The following is a 25016-nucleotide window of genomic DNA, read 5'->3' as shown; positions in this document are numbered from 1 at the left end:
CTGACCCTTCAGGTTACTCATCTTGTCTGACAAGAAGTAGGCTTTTGTTTTTCATTTTTAAGTGATCTAATTTGATCATCTCTCTCTTTTTCTCTTGTGCATTGTTACCATTTCCCTTTTTAGGAGACCTAACTGATGCCAAGACGGAGGAAGGCTTTGGTTCCAGGCAATATGAAGTGGAGTGGCAGACATATCGAACCATCCTCAAACATTCACGGGTGATGGAAAAAACCAAGTGGATTGACATTCGTGGAAATCATGGTAGTTTTCTAACCTCTAAGCATCTGTTTGTTAAATCCTACTCTCTTAATCCTTCTTATCATTCATTGATAAATTGATAAACACGATCAAAGAACCTGTCCTTACGGAAGGAATAATTTCCCCAGAGTTTATGCATTTTACCATGACTTGTAATACTATCTCCTACCAGGAGCAGTAGAATAAATACTATATGATGCAGGTTTACATAGAATTTAGGTCAGACCACCCCCTTACCCTAAACCCCAGAGTACAACCCATAGTTTTCAACTCGTACTACCCAGCAGTTCAGGAGTGCATCAAAGTGAAACAAACAAACACACATTTTTTGAGTTGTGGTATGATTAATTATTGATCAATGTCCCAACACTTGAAGCCAAAACAAACCCTGGCCGAGTCGCACCAAATATTTGAGAAATGGTACTTGTTGCTTCCTTGCTTGACATTCAGAATGTAAAAGATTAAGAGCATGGACAATCTGCATAGGTTGGCATCCATGGGGAGGAGGAAAATTCCTCCTTCAGAAATGCCCTGCTGAGTTTGGTGAGAGGCTGCGGCATTGTTGTTGCTGGTACGCAGAATGCGCCGGAAGCGATTGCACTTCCCCTAAGCTCAATGGCTGTTGTGCTTGTCTCATCTAACAGTCTTGTGGTGCCTCATGCATTCAGCTGTATGTCCAAGTTTGTGAGACATGCGTTTTTGGCAGCTCCACTACAAGCTTTAGATACATTAACAAACAAAATGATAATGACACTGAGTTGAGTACATTCCTCCACCAGGCGAAAGAGTTTACATTTTGTATCCCACTGATGGGCAGGATCTGCATCTGCACTTAACCAAAATCGAATCGGATTGTTGTCACCTACCCAACTCGTCCACCAAGTTTCATCCGAATCCGCACAAAACTTTTTTGAGATATCATGCTACATATATATCTCTCAATTGGTGAAGTATCGCTTAAAAAAAAAAAACATCTTGCACCTGATCTGTATTCAGATCTTCACCAAAATCGAATTGATGCATCCTTATTACACACCCAAACTGTTCCCCAAGTTTTGTCCTAATCCATCCATAAATTTTTGAGATATCCTGTAAATTGACAGACAAAATTAGAGGGGTGAAAATATAACCTCCATCCACCTTTGGTGGTGGTGGTTTAAAAACAAACAAACAAACAAAAAATGAAAATGAATGGAACATATGATGTGCAATTATAAATTGGGAATCTTTAACAAATCCCTTGATGGATGGCTGCTTCTCTCAGGGGTCTCTGCCGATTTTCTCAAAATTGAGTTTCCGGTCATTCCACGTCACGCTTTTTAGCTCGCCTGTTCGAAGAACAGAGAGCTATAGCGATACCCCCGGCGTGAGCGTCAGCATCAGCGTGAGCGTGAAAATGTTAAAGTTTTTGGTGCAAGTTATTTTCTTTCTAATGTTTTTATCTACCACACTTTTTTACTGATTACAATATACAAATACATATATTGCTTTAAAATTATTTGGATCAGACTTCACTGCAATGCTTTATAAAAAATATTATTAGACTAGTCTTTTAAAAATGATAAATGTATAAACAGGTGAGCATTGGGTGGCTTTGACTCCAACTCTCTGGTAACTGTTTATTTTCTTACCTACATGTTTACTGTGTCCTAGCTCAGTTTTGTTTCAAAAATCATGCTATTTTGTGAATTTTCGTCGACCTTGTCTTATCGGGTTTCCTTTAGGCTTACCCATCCTTCCCGTCTTGGTGTACGATCGTTTTTATTTGTATTCTCTCCCTATTACCTTCAATTCCTATTTTCCAAAACTTTCCCAATGCCCCCATCTATTCCCTCCCAACTACACCCACGGGTTGTCTTAAATTTAAAAATAATAACACAAAAACAACAACAACCTTTTCTCCCTCCATACCCACTAGTACTGATCTTGTTCTTGTTATCCTGGCGGGGGATATAGAAATGGGTTCCGTCCGTCTGTCACATTTCGTTTCCGGAGCTTAACTACAAATCCCCTCAAGATATATTCACGAAATTTGGTACACATATCAAGCAAGTGGTGAACTGGTGCCTTTTGATATTTTCTAATCGATTGGTCACATGGTTTGGCAGCCATGTTGGATTCAATAAAAATATTAAATAATGTTTTCTCTGGAATCACATAACCGAAGAAAGCGAAAAATTGCAACTTGCCCCCCCTTGAAAAAAAATCAAAGTTGCCCCCCCTCACATCCACAAAGCTGCCGCCTTCCCCTGCCCTCTCTCCTCCGTCTCATCACTCCACCTCCTCAAATCCTCAACTGCCTTCTGCCCCCTCTCTTATTACTCCCCACTGTACCTCAACCCAACACCACAGAGCCTTTTCTCCTCCTCATCCGGCCCCGTCCCCTCGTTCTTCTGCAATCCCCCACACTCTTTCAATAATTCTCCTTACCTCCCCCTCTCCTCCCTTGTCCTGCTCTCCCCTCCCCTCCCCTGCACCCAAAGCCTCCTCCCCTCCCTCTTCATTAACAGTGTGGACCTCAAATATCCGGGGCCTTCACTCAAACCTGACATCTCTCTATACAGGTTACCACTGATAGACCAGACATAATCTGCCAAACAGAAACTTTCCTCCCTCAAGACGTCTCTGACTTCCAAGTATCTCGCCCTGGTTACTCCCTCCTTCGGTATGACAGACCTGAGCCTCGTGGAGGAGTTGCTCTCTTCATAAAAGACTCTATTCCTCACTCTCCATGCACTGCCCGCACTCCCCCACACCCCCAGGAATACCTCTGACTGCGGCTTCCCATCCACTCCCACCTCATGTTAATATGTGTACTGTACCATCCACCAAACAGTGATGACTCCATTTACGCTTCACTATCCGAAAACATGGACCAACTTCTATCCTCTCATCCAAACTCTCTTCCTCATATGTGGTGATGTCATTTGTCATCATGCCAGTTGGCTGGGTGTGGGTACCTCTCTCACCTGCCATGGAACTTCAGCAAAAGACATCTGTGACTCATTGGGACCGACTAAATCGGTCAACTTCCCGACCCGGTTCTCAACCAACGGTACTCTTTCTCCTCTAGATCTGATTTTGAGAAATTTCCTTGAAAGTATCTGCTTTTCTTGCTCCGGTCCAATCGGTTCTTATGACCACGTGTTTGTCAAAGTAAACATCTCTGGCTGTTATTAGAGAACCAATTCAGTGCCATCGAGTCTGGCGTTTCACTCAGGCTAACTGGCAGGGTCTCCAAGCAGCCATCAAACTTCTTGACTGGTCTCCCATCATGACTTTCTCCAACATCAACTCATCCTGGGAATTCTTTCAAAGAAACTTGCTCTCTCTCATGCACAGATTTATCCCCTCTCGTCTTCAGTTGTCCTACCCTTCCTCTCGCCCTTGGTTTACTGAAGCTTGTGGCAAGGCAGTTGTCCTGAAACAACTTGCCTTTGGCTCATGGAAAGCAAACCCAACTGAGGTTAATCTCAGTTCCTTCCACAAAGCTTGGAACAAGTGTGTATCTATCCTCAGGAGAGCCATCTTTCGTCTTTTTTTGTCAACATCTTTTGAATCTCAAGTCTGAATTCTCAAACCTCTCTCCCTCTTCCAAATCCTGGTGGCGTCTAATCAAATCTGTTTCTGGTGTCTGTTCCCCCTCCATCCCATCCCTTACCTCAAATGGCCGCACTGCTGCACGACACGTGAAGAGGCTGAATGCTTAAACTCGGTGTTTGCATATAAATCTTGTGTCCGAAACTCATCGCTCTCTGCACCCACCTTACCCAGTCGCACCCAACTGTCCCTGGACTCTGTGTCCTTTTCTCCTGACAAGGTGGAGAGCTTGCTGTCAAACCTTGACTCAGATTCTGCAACCGTTTCCAGACGGCATCAGACCATGTGTCTTAAAAACCTGCTCCACTGCTCTTGCTCACCCTCTTTCTGTTCTATTCACCCTCTCATTTACTCAAGGTTATCTTCCATCTGCTTGGAAATCAGCAAACATTACCACTCTGCATAAAAAGGTGCAAAGACAGATCCCTGCAACTACAGTCCAATCAGCCTTCTCCCAATCATCAGCAAGGTTATGGAATCCATCATCGCTTCAGACATTAATTCCTTCCTCTTCTCCAATGGCCTGATTTCCGATCATCAATTTGGTTTCAGACCAGGTCACTCTTCCCTGGATATGCTGCTTCTGTTCTCCCAACAATAGATGGAGGTCCTCAATGCCAGACATTAAATCAGAGCCATATCCCGAGACATATTGCTTGCTTTCAAACAGGGTCTGGCACCCTTCCCTGCTCACCAAACTCTCTTCCTATTGTATCCAAGGCCATCTCGTCTTGTGGCTCGCAGACTTCCTCTCCTGTTGCAGCCAATGTGTGGCCCTAAATGGAGTTCTCTCATCCTCTCTTCCTGTCTCAGCTGGAGTTCCTCAAGGCAGTGTTCTGGGCCCTGTTTTTGTTCTGGTTTTCATCAATGATCTCTCAGATTCTGTGGAAAATCTTCTTCATCTCTTTGCTGATGACTTCGCCTTCTGCCGTACCATCTGTCATCCCTCAGACTGGCAAGCAGCCTCTTCTTCGTTCTCTGCAGATCTGGATAAAATAAAAAACTGGTCCATCACGTGCAACATGTCTTTCGATCCTCACAAATCTCACACTCTCACTATGTCTCTCCGAAAGGGCCGTTTGGAACCCCTCCCCCCCCCTCAATCTGCTTTCTCAACAGTCCTCTATAAGAAGTCCTTTTCATTCAAGCTTCTGGGTCTCACTATCTGCCATGATCTTTTCTGGGAAAGCCACATTTCCAACCTGGCCTCCAGTCTCTGACTGGGAATCTTCCGTCGTGCAAAGTCCTTCCTCAGCTCATCTGAGCCCCTGACCACATATAAAGCTTTCGTCCGTCGCCTGATGGAGTACTGCTCTCGTCTCTGGGCTGGTGCTCCTGCCTCTCACCTTTTTCGGTTTCACGTTTTGGAAACCAAGGCATTTAGGATTATTGGTGTTTCCTTGTGAGGCTGAGTCTTGGGGCCTCTCACTCTCACCACTGGCAGGTCGGTGGTCTTTCTGTATTCTACCGTCACCTCTCCGGTTTCGCCCCCCTCCCCGCTCTGTCTGCGATATGCCCCCCCCCCCCATATTTCCGCAGGGTGCTCAAGGTCCGCCAGCAACCGCCTTTTGGTTAAACTACCAAAACCATGATGCCTTTGGAATATACTCCCACATTCTCTTCAATCCCATTCTTCCCTCCAGACCTTCAAAATAGCTGCTCACCACCACCACTTGTCTTCCCCCATTCAAAAGCACGATCTTTCCTCCTGCCATTAATCCACCCCAAACCCACCTCCTTCGAATTCCCTGCTTTCCTTCCTGAAAGTCCTTGTTATGTCCATCTTGTTTACCCTCTGTTCTCCGCCCCATCCCTCTCCCTTCCACAGATCTAATGTCTCTTCCCCACTGTTTTGTCCTTCCCTCTCCTGCCCCTCATGTCTCCTGCCCCTCTTGTTGTGCATTCTGTGTTAGCTCTCATACGAGCGTCGACAATGTATTAAATAAAAAAAAATGCTTTGATTGAAATCTTATTAATGTAAAACGGTTTCATTGAACAATCTAAATCTGAAATGGCTTTAATCTATATTATATAGCGGGAGTGTCTGTCCATCCCTAAACTACTCCCTCAGTTATGGGGCTAACCCACCGAACCTGTGGAACATCTTGTGGTCTCAGCCAGTGTCCTCAGGTGGGTGGGAGGTTTAATAAATACTTCAATGCTATTATGATTTTGAGTTTCAATCCGTACGAAGCTGCTCTCGATCTGGATGCAACGTCAGAAAGGCATTTCTCTTCGTTTACTTCACGAGTGTTTGTGATATTGTATTTTGTTATGTTAATGGTATGGTATTAATTCATGATTGGAATGAACATATAGCTGATGCTGTTTGGAATGATTGAGTTTCATGGAGTATCATGAAATTCTGTGAGGGTTTCCACCGGTGACATTCGTGGATTTGGCATTTGTCATTTCGCCATTTTTTTTTGCCCAAGTCATTCACGAACTGGCTGTCCAGCCCTTCCCATGCATAGCACGGGTATCTCGTGAGTCTTCTATATAAAAGTGAATGAGTCGTTTGTTTGTTTTGGATGTGAGCCTACTCCTCTGAACTCCAAAGGTTAATCATGACAAAACTTTATTGATCACATTTTGTTTTTGTTTTTTACCATGATGCACCTTACAAGGGGTTTGAAACAGTCATTTTCTCACAATTGAAAACTTGTAAACGCACAAGCCACCACCTGTCACCATCTCTGAGGGTAGATCCATATGTATATTGCTTTATAAAAAGCCCAAATTTTTGTGAATTTCAACCTGGATACCTATATAATTGGTGAGATGGTGAGCTCCGATCAAATATGGTATCAAATGTGAAAGATTACTCAATTAGAACGTTACCTACTATGATTTGTTAGATCGGTGAAGGAGTCACGTGACCTCTCAAATGCACGAGTCGCTAATTATTCAAATACCGAAAATAGTACAAACTCAACCTATACGTCGATTTAAAGGTAATTTTACTGCTCATCTAACGACATGATTCTCAAGGGTGAAAGAAGAGTTTGTGAAAAAAAAGTCTGGAAAATGAGCCACATGCCCATGTAGTCACCACTGATGCTCAAGGACCATACAGTTAACAAATCTCATCTTTGTATGTCTCAGAAAATGTGATTAGACACAAAGTCAAACCTGCGATAGCCAATAATTCTCCTAATAGACCTGGTACTGAAGGAGTTGAGTCTTTGTCTCAGATCCTTGGTCAGAGTCCAAGTCTCACATCTGTAGAGCAAGACTGGAAAAGCACCTATGACTGAAAGACTCAGATTTTCATCCTCCTGCATATAGGTACTGACAACACCACACCCCATGGTCCAGTGAATCCATGACTCCCCTGGCCTGACCCGAACGTCTATCGACTTCTCGTTCACTACATGTGGAGACATGAATACCACCGCCAAGGTAAGTGAATCTCTCTGTGACCTCAACATCCTCAAAGACAAGATGTCATGGTAAGCCTGGATCTTAGTTTTCACCCAGGAAACCCATAATCCCAGCAGCTCTGACTCCTCATTCAGCACGTAGAGCACTCTCAGCACTCCTCATTCCCCCATAAAGCTATCCAGTGTCTCTGCAAAGATGATCATCATCATCTGCGAAATCAAGGTCAGAAATTCTGACATTCCCAAATGATGCACCGCAGCTCAATCTCTGACATTCTCCCCAGAATCCAGTCCATACAACCGCTGAAAAGTGTGGGCCAGAACATACTCCTGACGAACTCCAGTAACAACTGGAAATATGTCTGAGATGGAACCACCACACTGCACAGCACTCTCAGTACCAGAGTATAGTTCAGTAATCAGATTGATCAGTTTTTGTGGCATCGCATGAAGACTGAGGATCCTCCAAAGGGCATCGTGATTCACTGAATCGAACAGTTTGCGGAGATCAACCTAGGCTGTGAGCAGCCCCTTTTGAAACTCTCGCTTGTGTTCAGGGAGGACCTGAAGAGCAAGGATACGCTCAATCGTTGACCTCTTTGGTGTAAAGCTAGACTCTGGGTACTGGTGCTCAAGCGGATGGTGGCAAACCCTATCAATAATTATCCGAGCAAGGACCATGCCCTGTAACTGAAACTAACTACTACCCTGTAACTGAAAGCAGCATCACCCCTTGGTAGTTGTTGCCGTCCTGGCGATCACCCTTTCCTTTCCAGAGAGGGACAACAAGGCCCCTCTTCCAGTTAGTTGGGATGATGCATATGTTCCAGAGTACAGGACTGCATGTGATGACACGAGCACAGCATTTCCACCAGCCTTAAGAAGTTCAGCATGGATGCTACAGATCCGAGGAGCTTTACCACCTTTCAACTGCATCACCGCAGCCTGTATTTCCACATGCGAAGGTAGTTCACAGTTAATTGGAGGGTCATCAATTGGGATAGTAACACCCCTGACATCCAAATCGACAGCTGGTGGATCGGCCTGGTGCAGCCACTCAAAGTAACCAGCCCAGCGGGCCTTCAATTCAGACTCCTCTGAAAAGAGCTCACCACCCTCCACTTCTGACTGCAGTACACCGATGGATATACTTGGAGGAATGCATTGCACAAATTTCTCTGCAAGCAGGGTAAGAATCACTTGACCACAGTTTATGGTCTACCCCTTCATAGATTGTTCGCCTTCAGCGAACGAACAGTGCTACGCCTCAGTTCCCTGAACAGCTCAGCGCTTACATTAATCCTGGCACTGCAACTCTGGTCATTGGTATCCAGTGTCCCCTGGAAGACAAAGTTGTTTTTCACCTGACATTGTGTTCCAAGACATCCACCGGCAACATCGAGGAACGTGGTCTTGAAGGCAATCCACAACTCTTCAGGATTCCCCAAAACACCCAGACCCCCCCCTCCCCTCAGCCTTTTTGCAAATTCCTCAACTACTATCTCATCCTTGAGCTTGCCAACATCCAGCCGAGGCTGGGATGGTATCATTCTCACAGATTTTAGCTGTAACTTCAGTGTTGCTACAACAAGCCTGTGGTTGATATTGAGGAACAGAGCACTCGGTATACCCTGCAGTACTGCAGCATCCTCCAACATCCATCAATGAGCACATGGTCAATCCCCTTTGCCACACCACCAGCATTGGAATACCAAGTCCAGCGATGAGCCCGTGGGCATTGAAACCATGACCCAGCCACCGTAAATCCACAAATTCTTGCAAAGTCAAGGAACTTAGTGCTATTCTGGTTTACAGTTCCAGACCCATGGGGATCAACACATGTCTCATAACCATCTCTATCAGTGCCAGTCGATGCATTGAAATCCCCCAACACTAGAAGAGTATCTCACCTGGGGCACTGATCAGCCACAGACTTGAGCGAAGCACAAAATGCCTCCTTCACAGTGAGATCACTCATCTGTCAGCGCATATACAAAGACCAGGGAGATGACACCCAGAGAGTGACAAATCCCTCAGTCTCATAATGTGCTCTTTGACCCTTGTTACCTCAATTATTATGGGAGTCAGCTTATTGAACACAGCTCCAGCAACTTCTTGGGCGTGGTGATCATCAAAGCGACCAAACCAGTAGTAGGTGAAACCACCCTTCATGATTTCGCCACTCTCGGTTCTCCGAACCTCAGAGATCATTGCAATACTGATCAAACACTGGAGCTCAGATGATAGCAGAGTTGGGTGATCATCCTCTTTGGGATAAGAAATTCCAGGCACCCACCTGAAGGGACTGCCTCAAGTTAACCTGAGGTGACTGCTGTCTGGTGGATGACACCTCAGCACAACCCCAACCCACACCAACGTAACCTGACCCAGGAAGGTTACCCCCATGCTTTTCCTCCTATCCTCAAATAATGGGGTCCCAAAGGCCTTGCGGAGGGCAGCTGCATGGAAGGTACTCCCGCGGAGTGGGTTTTCAGTTTTATTTGCGGTTTGTGTGTTTTGTGGAATTAAGTGTTTTTTGCGGTGATCGGAGTACAAATCATGCCACCAACCTCCTCGAAAAGGTCACCCAACTCCAGGACATCTGCATACACAGATTGGGCACCAGATATGGATGGCCGATGGCTTACAATGAGTTCCCCTGCCCTTTGGCAGGTTTTGTTTTTTATTTTACTGGGTGTCCATATCCATACTCCTTCCTCACAAGGAAACCTGGTGGGGAGACAGTTTAGTTGCCAACACCCTGACCATGAAACAGGTCAGTACAGGTTTACATGGTACTTGTAGCACATCACAGATTTGAGCTGGCCTGACCTGACAATAGCTGATTTGGTCTCTATAAACCACGAAACACATTGTGCTTGTTCTAATGGGGGTGTCATTCACAGTAAATGTGACGTCACATGTTACGGGAGTCACCTGGAAATGGAAAAAAACAAGTCCCATTAACCATTGACGTTCTTTCACATTCAGCAAACCACGCCATTGTATCCCATTTAATTTCGAAAGCGCGGGAATATTGTGATTGTCTCGTCGTCCGTCTGTCCGTCTGTACGTACGTCCGTCCGTCCTACCCTGTAACTCCTACTACACCGTTTGAGATAGGAACTTGAAATTTTGGGACATAGTAGATGTATGTATGGGGAAGTGCACAACACTGTTAATCAGAATAGCACTAAGTTCCTTGACTTTGCAAGAAGTCATGGACTTAGGGTGGCCGGTTCATGGTTTCAGCACCCACAAGCTCATTGCTGCACTTGGTATTCCAACGCTGGAGGTGTCGCAAAGGAGATTGACCATGTCCTCGTTGACGGTCGCTGGAGGATGATCCAGAACTGCAGGGTCTACCGGAGTGCTCAGTTCCTCAATACTGACCACCGGCTTGTTGTAGCAACTCCAAAGCTGCACCTTAAATCCTGGAGAATGGTACCATCCCAGCCTAGGCTGGATGTTCGCAAGCTCAAGGATGAGAGAGTAGCTGAGGAGTTTGCAACAGGCTGAGTGGACATTTGGGGTGTCTGGGTGCTTTGGGGGGTCCTGAAGAGTTATGGATAACCTTCAATACCACCATCCTTGATGTTGCCGGTGGATGTCTTGGAACTCACCGCAGGGCAAAGAAGAATTTTGTCTCAAGGGACACTGGATACCATTGACCAGAGTCGCAGGGCCAGGCTGAATAGCAGAGCTGAACTGTTCAGGGAACTGAGGCGTAAAACTGTACGTGGACAAGGAGGCCGATGTGCGCGGAATCTGTGAGGGGGTAGAGCATCACCTGTGGACAGGTGATTCTCGTCCCGCTTTCAGGGGAATTCGCGCATTGCGTTCATCCAAGCCCATCCCTCGGAGCACTGCAGTTTGAGCAGAGAGTGGTAGGCTCTTAGCAGAGGAGTCTGAAGTGAAGGCCCGCTGGGCCGGTTACTTTGAGCGGTTGTACTAGGCTGATCCACCAGCTGTCGAGTTGGACGTCAATGGTGTTACAATCCCTGTTGCTGACCCTCCAATCAATTGTGGTCCACCTTCGCTTGTGGAAACATGGACTGCGGTGAACCGGTTGAAACAGGGTAAAGCTCCAGGGATCTGTGGCATCCATGCTGAACTTCTCAAGGCTGGTGGAAATGCTGCACTCGTGTCGTTGCATGCAGTTCTGTGCTCTGCCTGGAACACAAGCATCATCCCAACTGATTGGAAGAGGGGCCTTGTTGTCCCTCTCTGGAAAGGGAAGGGTGATCGCCAAGATTGCAGCAACTACCGAGGGGTGACGCTGCTCTCAGTGCCGGGCAAGGTCTTTGCTCAGATAATTCTTGATAGGGTTCGCCACCATCTGCTTGAGCACCAGCGTCCAGAGCAGTCAGGCTTTACACCAAAGAGGTCAACGATTGACCGTATCCTTGCTCTTCGTGTCCTCACCGAATGCAGAGGAGAGTTTCGGCAGTGGCTGCTTGTAGCCTATGTTGATATCTGTAAAGCGTTCGATTCAGTTAATCGGGATGCCCTCTGGAGGATTCTTGGTCTTCATGGGATGCCACCAAAACTGATCGATCTGATGTCTGAACTCTACTCTGGTACTGAGAGTGCTGTGAAGTGTGGTGGTACCATCTCTGACTTATTTCCAGTTGTTACTGGAGTTCGTCAGGGGTGTGTACTGGCCCCCACACTTTTCAGCACTTGTTGGATTTTAGGGAGGATGTCGGAAAGATCAAGCTGCGGTGCGTCGTTTGGTAATGTCAAGATCTCTGACCTTGATTTCGCAGATGATGCAGTCATCTTTGCGGAGACTTTAGATATCCTTTTGGGGGCCCTCAAAGTGCTGAATGAGGAGTCGGAGCCGCGGGATTACGGGTTTCTTAGGTCAAAACTAAGATCCAGGCTTTCAATGACATCTTGGATGCTGCTATCCTGTTTGTGGTGAGGATGTTGAGGTCGTGGAGAGATTCACTTACCTTGGCAGTGATATTAATGTCTCTGCTGGCTGTGAGTCAGAGGTCAATAGACATCTGGGTCGGGCCTGGGGAGTCATGGATTCACTGGATCATGGGGTGTGGCGCTGCCGGTACCTGTGTGGGAGGACGAAAGTCCGAGTCTTCAGGTCCTTGGTGCTTCCAGTCTTGCTCTATGGATGCGAGACTTGGACTCTGACCAAGGATCTGAGACGGAGACTTAATTCCTTTGGTACCAGGTCTCTTCGGAGAATCCTTGGCTATCGCTGGTCAGATTTTGCATCCAACGAGCGGTTGCTGAGAGAGACTCGGATGAGATTTGTTACCTGCATGGTCCGTGAGCGTCAGTTGCGGCTGTATGGACATGTGGCTCGTTTTCCTGACGCTGATCCTGCTCACCAGATTCTCTCAGCGAGGGAGTCTCGTGAGTGGAGGAGGCCAATGGGCTGAGCACGTGCCTCGTGGTTGCAGCAGGTTGACCAGCATCTCAGGAAGATGGGGATGGGCCTGGCATCTGCCTGGGGGAAGGCCAGACGGAGGCCCCTGGAGTACCGGCGGAAAGTGGACGCAGCGATGCGCTGTTCTGGCACATGCTCCCATACCTGACCTGACCTGACAACACTGTCGGATTTTTGATATGACCCCTAGGGGCGGGCCAGAGGGGGTGGGGTCATGGGGGCTGTTTTTTTTTTTAATTTTTAAGTATTTACCATTGCACATGGTAAATTCTTTTATAAAGAACTTACTTATGTGACCCCTATGAGTGACAAACAGTCGCAGGTTTTACTGTATTTATCTAATTTATTATAATTAATATTATACACAGTTCATTCCTATGATTAAATTGATGCACAGTTCGATATTGCTGGACAGTGTTAAATTAATGTTTCATGAAATGTTGACATGCTTGCAATGACTTCTGATTTAGTAAACATAGTAAGTCTTTGGTCAAAAAGCACATCAAATAGAAAAGAATAGTCAATCCATTTTGCAAGATAAAATTTCACCTTGCGTTAATGGGACAAAGCAGTGCGCACGGGAATATGCGATGGTGTGCCATCGACAACGTAGTTCTAGTTTAATTTAATTTTATTACGGTTTGGATTTGGAATGGTAATTTGTGGACACCCTGTATATATGCATGTGAAATGGCTGTTTTACTTTTGGTTGAGAAGAATGGGTTGTAAATATGGATAGGATATGACTTAAGATGTTTATTTGCAATGATGCATTCAACATAATATTTCACAAATCTATTAATTTGCTTGTTTTTACAGATTCCTTTAACATGCCATCTCTGAGCAGCATCACTAACTACTACAGGTTACCAACTCATTAATATCGAAAGTCAATGTATGTACTGACATGCCTTGGTTTCTGTCTGTCTGGTTTGGTGGCATATCTTTTCTAACATGCCCAGGGGTTGCATGTAAATGTGTAAAGTGTTTTCCATTTTTTTTTTTTCCTAATTGCATGAAAGTCACGCCGAGCTGTTGTCTTTATATCATCTTTTTTAATTTTCATTTTTTTCCATGTATGTCTCTATGCTGCTCGAGCATTTAGCTCAGGATAAACTTTGCCTGCTTGTGTTTGTCATATCTCATACTGACTTGGCTTACATGCTCCCCACCCCCCAATCATCAAGGCACTTCAGAAATGCGCATTTTGTTCCAAGTTCATAATTGGAGACTCGTTTAACTTGTATTGTCTTGCTGAGGATGTTATTGTGTCCTTGTGATGTGCTTCACAGGAGCTATTCAGCATACAAACAGAACGGGTCATTTTTGTATGTACACCGTACACAATATGGGAACTACTCCTTCTTGTGTGTTGATGCCACTATCGTGCCTGGCCCTAAGAGACCATTTAATTTCTTCGGGATTCTTGACCAGGTATGTAAGTAATCACCACTGTATTGGAAATGCTGGCACAGCTTTAAAACAAATCAATAATTTTCCAAAGTTTGAATTGTGCTAGTGGGAGGGGAGGGCATTGCAGACGAGGGGTTTGGTGGGGGGGGGTTCAGGACTACTCTTTGGGTGGAGGAGGGGGTTGTTGTGTTGAGATGTTTGAGGACTAGTGGTTGTGTGGGATGGGTGTGGTGTTGAGGACAAGGTGTTGGACATGATGGGGGTTTGAGGACTCGTAGTTGGGTGGGGTCTTCTTTCATGTCTCTACACTTTTCCCAGCCACTGCAATGCACAGTTTCTGACACAGGAGTTGGGAGCCTTCAGACCATATGGTCTGCAAGGCCATAGTAAGAGAGGGCAATTAAGGAGATGCTCCATTGTTTGAGGAGCCTCTCCACAGTCGCAATCGATGGGGGATTTTAATTATATCCCCACCTCTGCATCCATCTCCAGTCCTGAGACTGTTGAGAGGCAGCCAGGTTGGCCATGTCTCCCAGGCTTCTTTTGGCAAGGACTCCTCAGGGTCGAGTGACAACTTGTGCGGTCTTGATCACAAGTGTGTTGACCAGCCGTCTGTCCTGCTGCTGTGGAGGTTACCATCCAGGGGCTGAACAACATGAAGGAAACTATTCCTGGATTTCATTATCTTGGGTACCGACTCGTGTTGAAAGAGTGGGTGGTGAGAGTCATGTTTCTGCTGGGTTATTTATATTTGTGATGAGACTGCTCTTCTGATTGAAGGTGGAGCAATACCACAAAGCAAATGGAGGTCGTCCACATACATTGGTTTAAGGCAACCAGAAATAGCTCTGCAGGCTGTGTTGAGGACTGGATCCATCTTTTTAGCATGTGAGGAACGTCCCCAAACAGGACAGGCATATACCGCTGCCGAATAGCACAAGTGTCATGCAGTGTGTCGAAGGGTCCCTGGGTCTGTTCCCCATTTAGAGTTGGACAACTTCAAGATGTTGTTTCTAGCTCCTTTCCTTGCCTTTGTCTTAAGACCATAATCTTTGTAGCTGAGGATATGGTCCAGGGTAACTCCAAGGTATATTGGCCTGGGGTCGTGGGTCAGCCTTCTCCCATCCCAGCAGACATTCAGCTTTCGGTTTGCATCCCTGTTCTGAAGATAAAAGGCACTAATTTGCATCTTCTCTGGATTATCCCACAAATGGTTGATGGTGTAAAAGTTGGTTAATCCAGCTAGTGCATTGGTGATTGACTGTGTCGTATGCCGTGGGCAGGTCAACAAAGGCAGCACCAGTTATCAGCCCTTTCTCATCACCATCTTAAATGAATTGGGTGAGATTCAGGAGCTGGCTTGTGCAGGACTTTCTGGGTCTGAAACCTGCTTGCTCTGGGATGAGATGCTGATCCACAAAGGGAGGCCATGCAGTTTAGAATGAGTCTTGAATAATTTGTATGTGTGACAGAGAGTTAAATGGGCTGGTAGCTCTTGGTGTTGGCAGGATCTTTTCCAGGCTTCAGGATGGCCACTATATTTGCTTGTCTCCACAGTTTTGGGATCTTATTAGTAGTCAAGCAGCTGTTGAACATGTCTGGTAACCACTGGAGAGCTACTGGTCCGAAGTGCTTGTCTTGTCCGGCAGCTTTATTGCGAACCATTACTTTGACGACGAGTAACAGTTCACTCCTGTTGAAAGGACTGGTGAAGTTGGAGCACTCCTGGTCATCATTAGCAGACGTTGGAAATTTAATTCTACTCGAGCAATGGCCTGGGTTTCCTCGGCTGTTCATGAGTTACTGGTCTGCTGTGATCTCATACCTGGGTTGTGCTTTCTTTAAGTCATTTCCCAGCATATTTATGGTCTTCCAGGCTTTTCTGCTGCTACAGGTCATATTTGTACATTCAATCAGCATAGGGTGAAGGCTGGTTTGAGGTAGAGCGGTTTGTTGGGGTGGGGGTGTGAGGATGAGGGTTAGGTGGGGGATGCACGGTTTGAAGATGAGGGTTGGGTGGTGGGGGGGGGGTGGGTGAGCAAGGGAATCCACCTTTGGTACAGTTAAGGGAGCAATGTTGGAAAATTAACAATAGAAAACAGACATCACCAACCTGCCTATGATTACCTTCGCCACTGAATGTGTTGTTCTTTTGTTCTCCTCCTTTTACCTTTGTAAGGGATAAGGTCCAATGGCACCAAGCTTCTGCCCTGCCTTGACCACGATACTCCTCCACCTCCCTCTGTCTTTCGCGAACTCCCTCCACTCTCCAATCATCCCTGTCTCACGGATATCCCTCCTCACACAATCCTCCCATCTCAACCGCGGGCTTTTCCTCATAACTTGCTCCCTCAATCTATCCACTATCTTTGCCATTCTCTCCTCCCCCATCTGCAACAAGTGTCCAGCCCTTCTCAGCAAGCATGTCACCAATCTCCCCATCAAGCATATCTGCACACCAATCTCCTCCCTCAGTTCATCGATCCTCCTATTCACCCTCTTCACTCCCGCTATCCTCCTATCCCAGTTTTTCTTGCAAACCCGAGGCTTCTGTTGTTGTCTCTGCCAGTGCCACCATCTCCAGGCCGTAAAGGTAGGCCGGCATTGCACACAACATCAGAACCTTCCCTTTAAATTTTATTGATACATTTCTGTCTGTCATTACTCCCTCCACCCTCCTCCACGCATTCACACCCACTCGAATCTTCTGTACCTGTGCTCGGACTTACCATCCCAGGTTACTGTTCCTCCCAGATACTCATACCGATTGCCCTGCCTAATGTCCTTTTGTTTTGTTTTTTTGTACAACTTGTCAAGGCTCGTATGAAAGCTAGCACACAACGCACAGCAAGGGGGGCATGAGACAAGAGGGGTTGGAGTGGGAAGGACAAAACAGTGGGGAACAGAAACATGGGGTGGGGAACATGGGGTATACAAGATGGACACCACAGGGACTTTCAGTGAGGAAAGCAGGGAATTTAAATGAGGTGGGTTTGGGGTGGATTAACGGGGGTAGAAAAGATCGAGGATTTGGATGGTGGTGGTGGTGATGGTTTTTTTAAGATAGGTGGTGGTGAACAGCTGTTTTGAAGGCCTGGAGGGAATAATGGGATTGAATAGAGTGAGAGAGCTTATTCCAAAGGTGGGAAAAAAGAGGAATGAAAGAGTGAAGGTGAGCAGTGATTTGTGATTTTTGTAGTTTTACCAGAAGGGGGTGGTTGGCAGACCTTGAGCACCTTGTGGAAATATGGTGGGGACAAATCGCAGACAGAGCGAGGGGGGGGGCAAGACCGGAGAGGAGATGGTAGAAGACAAAAGACTACTGACCTGCCTGCGGTGAGAGAGTGGGAGCCCCAAAGACAGCCTCATCGCGGGAGATACCAATGATCCGAAATGCCTTGGTTTCCACTGCGTGAAGCCGAGAAAGGTGAGAGGCAGGAGCACCAGCCCAGAGGGGAGAGCAGTACTCTATCAGGCTACAGACGAAAGCTTTGTATGTGGTCAGGAGCTCAGGTGGTCTGAGGAAGGAATTTGCACAATGGAGGACTCCCAGTCGGCGACTGGCCTTGGAAGCCAGGTTGGAAATGTGGCTTTCCCAGGAAAGATCATGGCAGATAGTGAGACCCAGAAGCCTGAATGAAAGGACTTCTTCCAGAGGATTGTTGAGAAAGTAGATTGTCCAAATGGTCCTTTTGTCTTTCCTTCCCCTCTAACCTTAAAAAATAATGTCCTTTCTCTGCTGCCTGACCCACATCACCACAGTCTTCTCCATACTTGTCTTCAGCCCATGCTTCTCAAATGCCTCCCTCCACTCCCCCCAGTACTTCCTGCATCTCCCGCCCACTCTCTACCAAAACAGCCAGATTGTCCACATACTACCCCTCAAGCTCACCTTCCTGCTTGCCAGCTCCATCACCATGATAACAATGATTGGGCTGAGAGAGCTTCCCTGCTTCAAATCGATGTTCACATTGAACTCCTCAGATGTCCCAGGACCAACCAAAACTCTTCCCTTCGTTCCCTTGTACCTCTCTTCCAGCAACTTGTCTTCTACTTCCAGCATTCCCATCCATCTCAGTGTCGCCATCACCATCTCTCTCGGGGCAGTGTCGTCGGCTTTCTCCAGGTCCACAAATCCCAATGCCATCTCACCTTGCACTTCCAACCTCTTGTCCACCAGCTGTGTTAGGGTGAACATCACATCAGTCATCCCCCTTCCCTTTCTAAACCCCTGCTGCTCTTCTCCGATCTCCATCTCCACACACTTCCTAAGGCCTAAGTAACATTTGCTCTACGGCGAGGATACGGCGGCCGTACGCCCTCTGAATTGACAGAAATGTGCGGCGGCCGCAGAGTTTCTGCGGTGGCCTCAGGGTGGCCCTACGCCGTATGGCTATATTTTACAGGCTGTAGGGTCGCCGTGGAATTATAGCGCGGAGTTGTAACTTTTTTCATTTCTACGTTCGCCGTCGCAATTCGACAAGTCGAAACAAAAGAACTGGTTAAAAAAAACAAAAAAACCCCACTCGTTACCGTCTGTCTGGCCGCACGTTCGCCTTAGGGCCCCCCTGCCTTGCGGGCACCTTGCATCTGCCTTGAAAATTCTATGGCCGCCGCAGGAACGCCCTAAAGTCACCGTGCGACATCAAATCAAAGACCGTACGGCAACCCCACGTTTTTGGTCTCCACAATTTATAAATACGCCGTGCGGCTCCCCGAAAAATAAAAACGTATGTGACTGCTACATTGTGTGACCGTGGAAATACTACGGCCGCCCTATAATTGCTAGTGGCCGTAGATTTTGTAGACCCCATGGCCGCCGTGGCAAATGTGACTTAGGCCTTATCCTCTCATCCAGAATCCTCTCTCGCATCTTCATTACATGACTTAGGAGCGTAATGCCTCTGTACTTCCTCGAATCCTGACCATTGCCCTTCCCCTTCCATATTGGCACAATTGACCCTTTCTTCGTGGAGAGGATGTGAATGGATGTTATGTTTTCACCACTGTTTCTCTGTCTGTCTGTCTTTGAGCAGGATATCTCGTATGGTGTGGATATATTTAGACAAAACTTTGTGGACTGGTTGGTGTGTGCCAAGGATGATTTGATTTTTTTCGTTGTTGCAGATCAGGATCCAAATCCTAGAATTATTACTATTTTTTAGTGATTCTTCACCATTGAGAGATCAGTCCAAAAACGATATGTAACACGATATTTCAAAGTGTTGTAAATGGATTATGACAAAACTTGGTGGATGATTTGGGTTGGGTAGTTGACAAGAACAAGCCGATTAGATTTTGGTTCAGGTGTGGATGCTGATCGGGCCTATAAAGTGGGATCCAAAACATAAACTGTTCAGCTTGATGGAGGTATGCACTCGACCTAGTGTTATTGTTTCCTATCTGCTTTCATGGTCCTTTTAGACTACTTATCTGACTCCTATTTATTTATTACTTTCTTTTTTCCTTGTGTCTGTGTCTGTACTTTTGTTGCCTGAGTTTTTTTTCCTTCCTCATTTCTCCATCCTCCATTGTATACCAACTTCCTCTGCTATTTTGCTGTGTCAATGTCATCCCTCTCATTCAGCTCTTCCATGAGCCTTGATCTCCATCAATATAAATCTGTAGAACAATACTATGATGAGATTAAGGAAATATAACACAAGTAGTGTGAAACCGGGCGTAGTGGCGTTCGCCTGTAATCCGGCTACTCGGAGGCTTGGGTTGGAGGGTCGCTTGAGGACGGGAGCTCTGCGCTGGGCCATGCTATGAGAGGGTGTAGGGCAGCCCGGAATCATGGCGAAACCCAATCCTTATCCCTGTGTCGTAAGAGGCGACCAGGGTTGCATCAGGAAGGGCATCCGGTGTAAAACCTGTGGCAAATCAGTATGCGGATCATAACGGATGATCCGCTGTGGCGACCCCTTACGGGAGCAGCCGAAAGAATAACAACAACACAAGTAGTATGATGTTGAGTGTGTGAAATGAGATGCAGTAGAAGCGAATAACATGCTTTTTGTGCTCAACACTATTCTGGTAATTTTGTTGTCTTCTCATTTTTTAACATAAATAAATAACCTCTGCTACCTTTTGGCTCTTCTGCAATGAGCATGCAATCTCATAAGTGCCTCTCTTTAGTTTACCGGACAGGTGTTTCACCACATTACCATTCAGTACAGGTAAAATCTCTTATCTGGGCCATGTGAATCATGATGGCTCAGCTCTTTGTCACCTGTCCCCTGTCGTCCAATTGGAATTCAGCTTGGCATTCAATAGAATTGGGATTCAATAGCACTCACTGTGCACTCGCGGTGCCAAAATGTTGTAAGAGTGTGGCGTTGCCTTAATTACAGCTATCTTCAGAACTTTGTCTTATTTCCTTTTGAATAAACCATGATGGGTAGCAACTCATCCGGTGGTGATTGTGATCATGTTGGTGTTGATTGAGCCCATACATAATCTTGGCAGAGCATTGAAGTGCTTGCGACACATCATGAACGCTTCAAGGCCAGAACTAACCCATGGAAATTAGGTTGCCACTCTGTTGCAGTGCATGAAAATTTCTGCTGAGCATTAATGGGAATCGAACCTACACCAGTGAAGTCAATGCAACAATGCTTTACCCATTCTATCAAGTCCAAAAAGGGCACAACTCTGAAAAATTGATGAAACGCGATAAGACTCCAGTGTTCTGTAACTTATTATAAAACCAAGTTTCAGATGAATGTGTTAAAGGGTATGGGGAAAAAGTCTGAAAAAAGCCACAGGTGGGACGGACAGACTGAGAGCAAACCTATAGTCCCCTCCGGTGAAACAGATAGTAGGGTACTAATAACCAAGACTTTACTCTCTCGCTCTCTTTTTCTCCCCCTCTCTCTCCTGGTGTGTGGTATTATTCTGAAGGCCAAGATGGATGAGTTGGTTCGGCTTTCCAAGCAGACGTCTCAGACAAATCACACCATTTGGTTCGGTCACTATACAACATCCACGATCCTCTCACCATCCTTCAGTCTCCGGCGTTTAATGAGGTACCAATATGTGCTGGACGTACCAGTCCACAAGTTGCAATTCACAGCTATAAGCAAATAGTAGATTGTATAACAGTGTCTCAAAGATGAGAGTACAGTTGCTAAATTTGATGCTCATCATGTGCACGCACGCACGCACATACACATACCTTTTAAACCATACAACCAATTGAAATGCAAGGTACAAATGTGTGGCCCTGCTTCCGGGACAACCGTTTTATCTAGCCATTTGCCAATTTTTATTTGTTTCTTTTGTGTTTCTTTGGATGGAATTACACAAGAAGTTTGTTGACGTTTGTGCTGAAATTGAAATTAAATATTATTATTGTATGTCAGCTTTATCTACTACAAGATATAATTCATTTGATCAAAAAACAATTTTAGAATTTTGAGTGATGACTGGTTCGTGGCTGACAGGATGGCTTGGAGGTACGGACACTCTCCTCTAAGTTGTCTACTCTGAGTTCGATTCCCGACCCAGTTATCCCAGTGTTCACAGGCAGGGTGATTCATCAATGTTTGTGCCGTCCTTCGGATGGACGTTAAACAGACGTCCCATCTGCCAGCATTTGTTGGTGGATGTTAATGATTACACAGTGTGCTTTGCAAAGAGTAGGCGAGCCATCGCTGGCACCATGGCCAAATTCCAAATTCCTTCCCCAACTAGTCAAACGTCAGGACTCGAGACTCAAAAAAAGGAGGCATAATGGTGGCCGTTGAAGACGAAGAAGATGAAGTGACACCAAGTTATGATAAAAATCTATAAGTGCCCAAAATGTGAAATACTTCATGGTGTTCATGTGTTTTCATTGACATAATCATACTTCCACTTGGTAAATATGATTAAGCTTCAGCTTGAAGTTGAGCAATAATTGCAGAAGCTTTTTGGCTGTCATTACAATTTAAGATGATTGTGAAGGATAATATTTGGACAATTTTTTTTCATTTCTATTTTTTCCTTGTAGATAAACTGGTCGCACAAATGTACCATTTACGTACAGCTATTTTACCTTACTTATTGTTTATTATTTATTTTGCGTGGGGTGATTTGACAGACTTTTGAGCTTCCATAGCCATTTGAATTACGTGCACTTATCCCTTGGCACCAACCCACTCTCACATGCAATATCACCGTGTTGCCTCGGAGCTGCAGGTGACACACTGGAGCTGGTGCATGAAATGTTTCTTCTTTTGGAACTTTATGGTGTTTATTAATTTTTTTTTTTATATTTTTTTATTTTCCAAATGTCTAATAATTGCCTCTTGCATGCAAAGCCAAAAGTGTGGTAAAGCTATTGGTTCTCCTTGTCTGTCTACCCATCCACAAACTTCAGTTTATGATCGAGGAAGAACTTTATTTCAATTGAATGTTATATGTTTAACACTGATAGAAAAACAAACCCGCAGTTGCCTGTCTGACGAAACAACATTGAAAATCATTCCAGACAGGAAACTTACTGTTTTCAAGGATGTAATGTAGGCCGCAAACATCAGGCATGAATAACTAATGTAACGTGTTAAATAAGGTTGTCTAAAAGACGCTGCATCAATGACTGAAAACTTTGTTCATGTCTAGTTTCTGTGCTGAAATTGCTATAGCATGATTAATGCCAAACCAACACATCTTTGGACCATTCATCATCAGTCAGTTCTATCTTCTGCAATAGGTCTGCTGACTATCTCCAAAACGAATACGTTCATCTCCAACTTGCTGAACTCGTTCCTTTCCCTGCTCTGTAGTTTTCCTCGATGTAATTTTTTTTTTCTCACAAAACAAACATACCGTTTGAGATGGGACAGGAAACTTCCGCTTCCGCTTCAAAAAAAAAAAAGCATAGACAGATAATTATATCTGCTTTTAAGAATATTTTTCAGTAAAATGATGTTAATTTATGATTTACTCTTCAACTATAGACACTACACCCTCTAACATGTGTCCATTGCCATCTCTGACCCAGAAAACGTATGAAACAACCTCTTCATCAAAAAAATTTGTATTGTTTAAGGGAAAGTATAGCATATATTACTTCTTTAAATGAGGCATTTTGGAAACCATTTTGTTGCATCATTTTAGACACAAAAACTGATATGGTGGAATGCCATCCACCCTGTTGTCATTAATGGGTCATATAGAATGTGTCTGGCTAGTTTGTTTGCTTGTAACAAAGAGATGCCATCGACTGAAATGATAGCCTATGTTGGCTGGCTGGCTTGGGGAATATGCATTGCAAAGCAATTCTTGCTGACTGCCTTTGCACATTGAACCTATGTCCTTTCCCTAAACTAAACCTGCAATATGGTTGTGGAGATTCGTTTTAACACGGCCAACAAACGATGTAAAATGATTGTCCACCCAGACTCGATAGTCCACTAAGTCATCACGTTTGTTGTCAGCCAACCTCATCGTTTAACTCGATCATTCTTCCTGGTTTGCGTCATTCCATATTTACAGATAGCTTCAAATATTGTTAGAGAAATATTGTTCAAATATTGTTTCAAAAAGAGAAAACAGTCAATACACCCCTTAACAAAATCATTCATAAATGTGTTTGTAACGGCCATTTTGTGTATTGATCACATTGATCCTATTTTCCAAGTGTGCAGTGTCATTTGTTCGCCGTTTTGTCACGATGAAATGCTGAATGAGTCCAGAATACCACTTGAATCTGACTTATTCTTCTTGAATTGGAGCTGAATATTCAAATTTTAAATTATTTGTTAAATCATGTTTTATATTGTAGAATTTGATATATATATATATATATATATATATATATATATATATATATATATATATATATATATATATATATATATATATATATATATATATATATATATATATATATAATATACAGTGGGGAGAACAAGTATTTGATACACTGCCGATTTTGCAGGTTTTCCCACTTACAAAGCACGTATAGGTCTGTAATTTTTATCGTAGGTACAATTCAACTGTGAAAGACAGAATCTAAAAGAAAAATCCTGAAAATCACATTGTATGATTTTTAAATAATTAATTTGCATTTTATTGCATAAAATAAGTATTTGATCACCCACCAACCAGGAAGAATTCCGGCTCTCACAGATTTGTTAGTTTTGTCTTTAAGAAGCCCTCCCATTCTCCACTCATTACCTGTATTAACTGCACCTGTTTGAACTCGTTATCTGCATAAAAGACAGCTGTCCACACTCAATCAATCAGACTCCAACCTCTCCACAATGGGCAAGACCAGAGAGTTGTCTAAGGACATCAGGGACAAAATTGTAGACTTGCACAAGGCTGGGATGGGCGACAGGGCAATAGGCAAGCAGCTTGGTGAGAATGCAACAACTGTTGGCGCAATTATTAGAAAATGGAAGAAGTTCAAGATGACAGTCAATCTCCCTCGGTCTGGGGCTCCATGCAAGATTTCACCTCATGGAGCCTCAATGATCATGAGAAAGGTGAGGGATCAGCCCAGAACTACATAGCAGGACCTGGTCAATGACCTGAAGAGAGCTGGGACCACAGTATCAAAGAAAACCATAAGTAACACACTACGCCGTCATGGATTAAAATCCTGCAGCGCACGCAAGGTCCCTCTGCTCAAGCCAGCACATGTCCAGGCCCGTCTGAAGTTTGCCAATGATCATCTGGATGATCCAGAGGAGGAATGGGAGAAGGTCATGTGGTCTGATGAGACCAAAATAGAGCTTTTTGGTTCAAACTCCACTTGCCGTGTTTGGAGGAAGAAGAAGGATGAGTACAACCCCAAGAACACCATCCCAACCGTGAAGCATGGAGGTGGAAACATCATTCTTTGGGGATGCTTTTCTGCAAAGGGGACAGGACAACTCACCGTATTGCGGGGAGGATGGTTGGGGCCATGTATCGCGAGATCTTTTCCAACAACCTCCTTCCCTCAACAAGAGCATTGA

General features: G+C 45.0%; 1 protein-coding gene and 1 pseudogene across 2 annotated transcripts in view; both read left to right on the top strand.

The window, feature by feature from the left end:
• The window catches only part of TMEM62 (transmembrane protein 62), an 80463-nt gene that overhangs the window by 15376 nt on the left and 40071 nt on the right, over positions 1 to 25016 (top strand). For both annotated transcript variants that reach the window (XM_085896384.1, XM_085896385.1), the window contains exons 3-6: positions 124 to 261; positions 13474 to 13519; positions 13947 to 14088; positions 20971 to 21095. In XM_085896384.1, the coding sequence (XP_085752510.1) occupies positions 124 to 261; positions 13474 to 13519; positions 13947 to 14088; positions 20971 to 21095 (451 nt within the window). The remainder of the gene's footprint in view (positions 1 to 123; positions 262 to 13473; positions 13520 to 13946; positions 14089 to 20970; positions 21096 to 25016) is intronic.
• On the top strand, positions 19743 to 19883 carry LOC147020768 (signal recognition particle RNA; annotated as a pseudogene).

Source organism: Eptatretus burgeri, chromosome 9 (assembly GCF_056783735.1).
Source record: "Eptatretus burgeri isolate ZD-2024b chromosome 9, Ebu_testis_v1, whole genome shotgun sequence".
NCBI lineage: Eukaryota > Metazoa > Chordata > Myxini > Myxiniformes > Myxinidae > Eptatretus > Eptatretus burgeri.
This window is presented reverse-complemented; position numbering and strand designations above follow the sequence as displayed.